The sequence below is a fragment of the Triticum dicoccoides genome, chromosome 6A (genome assembly GCF_002162155.2).
Source record: "Triticum dicoccoides isolate Atlit2015 ecotype Zavitan chromosome 6A, WEW_v2.0, whole genome shotgun sequence".
Classification (NCBI taxonomy): Eukaryota; Viridiplantae; Streptophyta; class Magnoliopsida; order Poales; family Poaceae; genus Triticum; species Triticum dicoccoides.
The window spans coordinates 539,842,715-539,850,769 of NC_041390.1; the positions used below are offsets into that span (position 1 = coordinate 539,842,715).

Below are 8,055 nucleotides of genomic sequence, written 5' to 3' on the forward strand. Positions count from 1 at the left end.
ACCGAAAGAAAGCATGGACGGAAGGGCGGAGATATTTTGTATGCCCGAACTATGCTTATGATCGTGCACTTCCAACTAACGCCTATGACCAACCACCGGTAAGCTCGAGAAGTAAAATGTTACTCTCAAATGTGTGTCAACACTAACAACAAATTTTTATGCAGTCACCGCCTCCTCTATGCAAGTACTTCACGTGGATAGATCTTGAAGTGCCAGAAGATGTGAAAAAGGACCAATACGCAGATTGTCTTAGGCGGCAACGACGGTTCGAAGAATCGTTTCGAAGAGGCTTGGAGGAAGAGCGTCGTCAGAAGGAGAGGATGGAGCGGAAGAAACGAGAGGAGGAGAGGGCACGCCAAGCGAAACTTGCTCGTGAGGAGGAGAGGGCAAGAAAGCTTGCAAAGGCTCGCGAGGCGCAAGAGGAGGACTCGGCACGTGACAAGAAGGGGAAATGGCCTCGCTCTACTCAGTAGGGACTTCACTTCGGTGCACTCGTCGTCAACTATTTTCTAATGAATGTGTCATGAAGTTGTGAGGGCATGTGAGATGTTGGTGAACTATCTTCTAGGGCAAGCTGCCATTTGTCATTTGTAATGAATGTGTCGTGAACCATGTCGTAGTAATGTTTGAATTGTCTTAAGTTATGAACTCGTTGGCTTAAAATTTATGTTTGTTCAAATTGTTGTGATGCTGCAGTCATTGTAAGTATTGTGGATGTGATGCAAGCCAACTGTGGCTCTCTGGATGTGAGATGTTGGAAGTAGTGCAGCGCCTAAGGACAGGGCGCTGCACTATACAGTGCAGCGCCCAATTGTTGGGCGCCACACAGTACAGTGCAGCGCCTATATGTTAGGCGCTGCAGTGCTGCTATAAGCAAAACTACAGAAACAGATGCCATTTTGGCCTCCTGCAGCAGCACTCACATAATAAAAATACTGTAAACTGCACTAGTAAGAGTTCACCAACATATAAAATAATAAAAATACTGTAAACTGCAGAAACTAATAACTTGAACATCATATCATTTAAGACAATTCAACATTACTTCAGGTTCGCAAACACAAATACCACACTAGTAAGAGTTCACCAACATATAACATAACCTCACAAGTTCGTCAACCTAATTAAACGGCTACAATTAACATGAACAAGCACTAATTCCTTCCGCGCGTGTTCCTGGTGGCACGCCTGCAGGCAAGCTTCTTCTTCTTAGGAGCACGAGGATCCTCTTCGTGCACTTCCTCCTCCGCCTCCGCCTCCGCCTCCGCCTCCGCCTCCGCCTCCTCCTCCGCCTCATCATCCAAGCTAGCCATCCGTGAGGTCCCTACGACCACCTTTGGGTTGCCTCTGTTGTCATAGTCGTTGGGCGTGTACCGGCGTCTGGGCTGCCTAGGCTTGAACACATATGCGGACCGAGCTTGAGCGTCCGCCAAAGTCATGTCATCATCAAGCTCATCACCCTATCACACAACGAAACAATATGGTGAAGGTCGATGTCGTAATCAAGTGAGAATCACATCTAAAGGATTAGTCATACCTCTTGGGTGATCCCACCCTCATCATCCATATAAGCATATGAGGAACTCACATCGCCCCCCTCATGGTGAGGTGCGGGGTCTGATGGTGTACCAGACCTAGAGGCAGATGGTTCATCATATTCAGGATCACGGCAACCGAGAAGGTTCGATAACCGCCTTAACTTCTTGGCCTGACGCTGTAACACGAACAAGTGTGTAAGATATCAAACTTCGCAACATAGATTGGCTCTCATAGTGAATGCGATATGTACCTTGAGGAATGCTCGTAGTGAACCATCATCATTGCCAGTTCCAACCGTTGTCTTCTCCAGAATAGACTGGCTCTCATCAGCTGCTTTCTTGATCTCGGTGCGCTGCGGATGAGAAAAAATGAATGTGTTAGCCATTCAAACATGTGTAATACGGTCAACAGGAAAGTAAAGAGGGGAACACTTTACCACATAGTTAATCACCGTAACAGCAGGGACTCCTTGCCCTAGCCTGACATCTCTGTTGTACTTCCCCTTTGCTAGATCCTCAAAGTTTACGGGTTCTTCAAGAATATCCTCATTATATGCCGGCGGGCATATCTCAACTCGAGTAGTTCCAATAAACCATCGTACGTAGTTATCAAAAGCAAGTGAGTTGTGCTCACGAAGCGGGGCGCGTGCAGTGCTACGAGCTTGCTCCACACAAAGCTGGAAGTGGGTAACATACGCAGAATGATGCTTGGCCCAGTCCTTTATCTTCCGTTGCCTTCTCCTATCCAACCTGCGTGGTATAAAACCAAACATTAGCACAATCAAAAGGAGTCCCGATGATTAGACAATACGCACACATGCTCTCTTACCTATGAAGTGCTTTATCCGTGTCCACCCAATCCGGCAGGTGAGGCTGGAAAAGACCAAACTGACGATACACGCGATGCGGCAAATGAAACTCAACCGCCCAGTTGCATATCAGTGGGCACCGCATAAGCCAGAGATCCTTATCCCGCAAGCACATCGGGTTGAGGCGGAAGTCCGCGGTGTACCCCAAGCTCTCACCTGCGCCATATGGCTGCCATTCCACCTATGAAACAGGGCAACAATGCAAATTTGATAACTATTTTTCAAGCAAGCATGAGAAAGGACTAAAGTAATGACCTCCTTACCTGCTCAGGCGTAATCGTGTCCAACTCGGCAATGTACTTTTGGTACATGAGATTGACATCGTTCGTCATCTCGGAAACGATATCCCACTTGTAAGCCCACGTGGGGCGCCGTAATTCGTCATGTTCATCTGCATACCAAGGATCAAACCTGACGCTCTTCGGGCGTCCAACAGGCAGACGCTCCCAGCTCCATACAGAAAGTAGAAGCAGATTACCACCAATGCCTGCACTAGGTGTGATCCTGCAACACGCATCATCCAGCTACATATGAAAGAAAAACAATGTTAACTTGACAGCAAGCTTGCATTGCTAATGAATAAATGAGTTGATCACAAAACAGACCAACTACCTGTCGGTACAAGTAGGCAAGAGTCGCTGAACCCCAGCTCCATTTGCTATCGAAGACGGTCAACGCCTTCAGCCACATCCATGGAGCGTTCTTGCCAGTGGAGTCAGGAAACAAAGTGCTCGACACAATGTACCACATATACACACGAGCATGTGTCTGGATCACATCATCAGTTGCATCCGGAGGGCACGTCGCAAAGTTATTTTGAATCCACGTGAAAGCAGCTCCGGCTGCCTTCCTTTCCCTCTTCTTCTTCTCTTCTCCCTCCTCTACATCATCCTCAGCCTCGGTAGGAGCCATACCGATAAGAGCAATCATCTGCTCGCGCCACCCATCAGAATCGGTGCTCATACATAGAGGCCTCCCGTCGATAGCAAGGCCGGTGATCAACAAGACATCCTCGAGCGTCACGGTCATCTCCCCGGTCCGAAGATGGAAACTGTGGGTCTCTGGCCTCCACCGATCAACAAGAGCGGACACCAGTGGAGCGTTCAGATTCGGCGTGGACCGGCTGACCAACAGAATCCACGGGAGTAGTCCTGCCTGCTTGATGTACGGTGTGTACCGCTCATCGTAAGGCATGGCAGGACCAGAGACCCCGTGATACCGAATCTTCAGAGGTTCAAGCTTCTGCAAAAAACAAGTAATGACAAATCTTAGGGCATGTAAATTTCAACTAAAGGCAAATTTGCAAAATATTTAGATTACTCATTATTACCTTATCCTTCTCGCGCATCATGTAGGCCCGATGTTGCACGTCATAGACATCGTCCAGAAGCCAAACCATCCTTACAATTTCAAACAATAAACATATAAAAGTTCATCTTCATCTCAAATAAACTAAACAAAAATAGGCATCTCATATATATCTAAAAAAACTAAACAATCTAGGGTTTCAACAACAAGAATCATATATTGTGAACTAATAAATAACACTATGGTACTACCAATATGAATACACATCCTAAATCGAGCAAACCAAACAAATCAAGGGTTCCATCAAATCATGGACAAATATCTAGAATGGCAACAAATTTACGGAGCAAAAGAAAGAGAAGGGAAGAGTTTACCTAGTAGGATGGATTGGGGATCAAATCCACGGATCAAATCTTCAGATCTGAGAGGGATGTGGGGGGATTAGATGGGGGCGCCGCCGCCGCCGCTGCTCTCTGTACAGAGAGCGGAGAGATGAAGAACTGCCTGGTCGGGCTGGGGCGGCCGCGCTTAAGTCACTGTGCAGCGCCCAAGGGCTAGGCGCTGCACGTCAAAGTGTGGCGCCTAGGTCTTAGGCGTTGCACAGGTGCGTGTGGGGCCGCAACTGGACCAGGGCTGCCACGCTGGCAGGATGTGCGACGCCTAAGGGGAAGGCGCTGCACAGTAGGGTGCGGCGCCCAGGTGTCGGGCGCCACACCAAAGGGTCAGCAGAGTGAAATTTTTTCCTGAACAGGTCAGTTTGTGATTTAATTTCTGCCTCAGGTCAAATCTGTGATTTCTGCCTTCAAACGGAGGGAGAGCCGAGGCACACGCTCCATGCACTTCCCTTTGTTGGTTTCATGTCATGTCGTCATGTCGGTCATCGTGGTTGTTTTAGATTTCGTCTAGCCTTGTCATGTCGGTCGTCCTTGCTGTTTTAGTGGTTCGTCTAGGCTTCTGTTCCATGGGAATGTAATAGTGTATGTACTACTCCCTTCATTTCAAAATATAGTGCGCCCACGTTTTCCGAGGTCCAACTTTGACCATAAATTTAACCAACGAGATCAACTGCAGCGGGAGAATAAATTATATAATTGAAAATTTCTTTCAAATATGAATTCACTGATATAATTTTTGCTCCTGCCACAATCGGTCTTGATAGTTAAATTTACGGTCAAAGTTGAAGCACATGGATAGAGAAAACACTACATTATGAAATGGAGGGAGTACTAGAAGCAAGCGCGCACTGCGGCGCCGTTTGGGTGTTATCATTGCCAGCCTATTAGTTTAATGTCACATTTTCATTTTGGAGCATTCTATGGTGAATTTTTCCTGTTAAGAGTGTTATCGCAAACTAGCATAATGCCCGTGCATTACTGTGAAGTTATATATAAAAAAGGTTAAGCCACCGACTTAGGAGATGAACAAAAGACGTCAGTTCTCTGCCATGGGCTCACGATTCATGATTTAAAAGAGTGCAAAATTATGATTAGACGGATGTGCTAGGCGTCAGGGAATTTTAAATGACCGTAGTCTGTCCTCTGCAAGACTTAAAGTGAGATAACATTTCAAATTTAAAACATTGGGAAGGAGGATAAGATCTATCACCTTGTTAGATTCACAATTTTGTTTGCTCTCTTATGATATGGCATATAATTTGAAGGATTGGTTGAGAAGAGAAACTAAAACTATTATCCTAAAAAAACTAAAACTATTATCACAATTTTGAGTTGAAGTCGCATTTTTTTCATTTCTTATTTGTCTTCTACAACATGTTTTTTTTTGCGGGTATCTTCTACAAACATGTTGCTCTTATGGTAAAGTACTATAGTGTATTTCTCTATTTGTGTTAGGTCTCACATGTGAATAAAGTATAATTGTTAAATGTCTCTTGAAAGGTTTTGGGATGGTGTGTATTTAATTATTTTGAAGTTTGTGGGTTTATATGTGAACTCACCAGTAACTCCAACCTTTTATATAAGTAAGAAAGATAAACTGAAACGCCATGGGCCGTCAACTATGTGTAGTGGCCTCACAGATGATTGAGAAAGTGAAGCAAATATTTTTTGAACCAGAGAAATATCTGAGGAGGAAGGAGCACAATAATTTATATTTCATCCATTAGCGGTGCATGATTTCTGGAAGTATTTCAATTTAATAAACAACTGCACAATGACCAATTATACATATTATCAATCGGTATATCTGTCTAAAAGTCACAACATACAATTTGTTACACAACCATAAAAGTCTCATTCCCACCGGGCCCACATAGTCTACTTGCCTGGCCCAGACAGCTAGACTGGGACCAAATTGAGTAAATCATGTTGGTAAGCATACTTCCCAGAGTTTAAAAGGAGTTATACATAGAAGATTTCAAGAAAAAAGAGCAGATAGATTGACAATTTCTTCGCCTAGGTGTGCGTGTGATGCATGAACACAAAAAATATTTCAGAAATGTTACAGATTGAGTACAAATCTACAGTGCTATGATTTCGCCCAAGAAATCAACTGATCAGTAGGGAAATACACTTGTGTTCCTGGTTGTATATGCACCCTATATGGGGTTTAATATTTTAATAAAAAGTCAAAATAGGTAAGAACTATTTTGACAAAACACTTGACTTACTTTTGCACTAATACATAAATTTTCACGAAAAAGGAACAAAAGTTGACCTCACAGCAAGAAAGACAAAATTTATTTGCTATTATATGTCACTATTCACGCTATTTTAGCTAAAAATTTGTCTTTTTTGAAAAGAAGTCAAAGGAATATTTTCCTTTTGTGGATATTTTCTCACGAGTACAATAGAAGGTCAAGTTTATTTCAAAAATATTTTCAGGAATTTTTGACTTTTTGTTGAATTACTTTTTTTCATATAGGATGTAGATGTCCCCATAGACCACAAACCCTCCTCCCTGGTCAATATCATGTAAAATCAGTCAAATATACTCCATAACATGCAAAACTATGCAAATACATAATCACAACTTGTCTACCCATAAGAATCATAAGACACAAAATTATACTCAGAAGGTCCACAGAATCAACATGAGAACAGTTGGATGGTAACTTGAGCTTGGAACAATATTGAAATGTGAAAAAAATTAAGGCCAATAAGAAATTTTGGAAGGATAATAATTACTAAATGACTGATGAATTCAGTTCTGCCAGGAATGACATGCTACCATCTTTTTCTTAAAATGCAAGGACCATACAATTAATGTTCACAACAACAGTACTTGGCTCAAAAAAATTACAATAGTTTACATAATAATGCAATGCTAATTCAGACTTGTACAAAATTATGTGCATAAAGTATACAAAACTAATTGAACTGTGCATACATTAACTTTTGAGTAACCTGTTAGTATCGATTGAGCATAGAGCTCATCAATCAACATTGTGAACATTGTAAAAAAAGAAATTTGTTCACAAAATATTATTTGACAACATTGCTCCACACTAATACACGATTTTCTCCCCCGGATATTGTCCTACTTAGCTTCAACGAACTTATACTAATTAATAAGAGATAAATCAAAATAAAAGAGATGAAAATATGGAAAACATCTTGGCATCCCATGTTGACTTTCGAAATTTCACATCAAAATCAACATATTGGTAAAGATGAACTTCACCTTCTTTGTAGTAGCAAACCTGCAAATTAAATACAATGTAATCACAACATAATTTAGAGAAGAGTAATTCCTTAGTTCGGATATCTGTTTACATCAATAGTACTACCTATGACACAAGATTGCAATTGCATAATACCCTTGATCGTTAAATAAAATGAGCACCACATCACATGATCTAAGATTCAGATGATGCACTAAAAGTGTATAGGATAATAACCAAGCAGATAACATTAGAACTGTAGAAGGTATACACCACGCCAACATCTCCTTTCATCTGACTCATATTATAAGATAAACAAGGCGCAAGTAGTAACCAATAGCAGTAGTGCATGGAAAATGATGGTTGCTATACTGCTCAGTCTATCTAATAAACAAGGCCCAAGATAATCAATTCCTCGCCTGTATAAGAAAGGTTAGCTAGCGTCACAAACTCTCATCATCTCAAAGCAAAAAGAAGAAGCACCCACATGAAGAACTCCAAGCGTCCCAAATCACACTCATTCGCCGCTACTCTGTTGATTCCTAGGCTAGCTAGTAGCCTTGATGGCTTCACGAGCTGCCACCAATCTTCACACAGCCACCCTGCAGGGCTACTATAGGAGACCGGCCTCCAACGCGGCCGCACATGCCAAGAGGACGAAGGCCAAACCCGTGGGTGGCCACGTGCCGGTGTACATGGCGCTGGCGATCATCGGCTTGTC

The 8,055-nt window shown here is 42.8% G+C and overlaps 1 protein-coding gene across 1 annotated transcript; it reads right to left on the bottom strand.

The window, feature by feature from the left end:
• Positions 1 to 772: 772 nt before the first annotated feature.
• Positions 773 to 3,806, bottom strand: LOC119315963. Its single transcript, XM_037590387.1, has 8 exons — positions 3,738 to 3,806; positions 3,536 to 3,649; positions 3,020 to 3,304; positions 2,671 to 2,931; positions 2,368 to 2,411; positions 1,976 to 2,147; positions 1,269 to 1,451; positions 773 to 907 (listed from the first exon to the last, which is right to left on the bottom strand). Exons 1-8 carry the CDS (start codon positions 3,804 to 3,806, stop codon positions 773 to 775), a joined length of 1,263 nt encoding a protein of 420 aa, XP_037446284.1.
• Between the last annotated feature and the right edge of the window lie 4,249 nt (positions 3,807 to 8,055).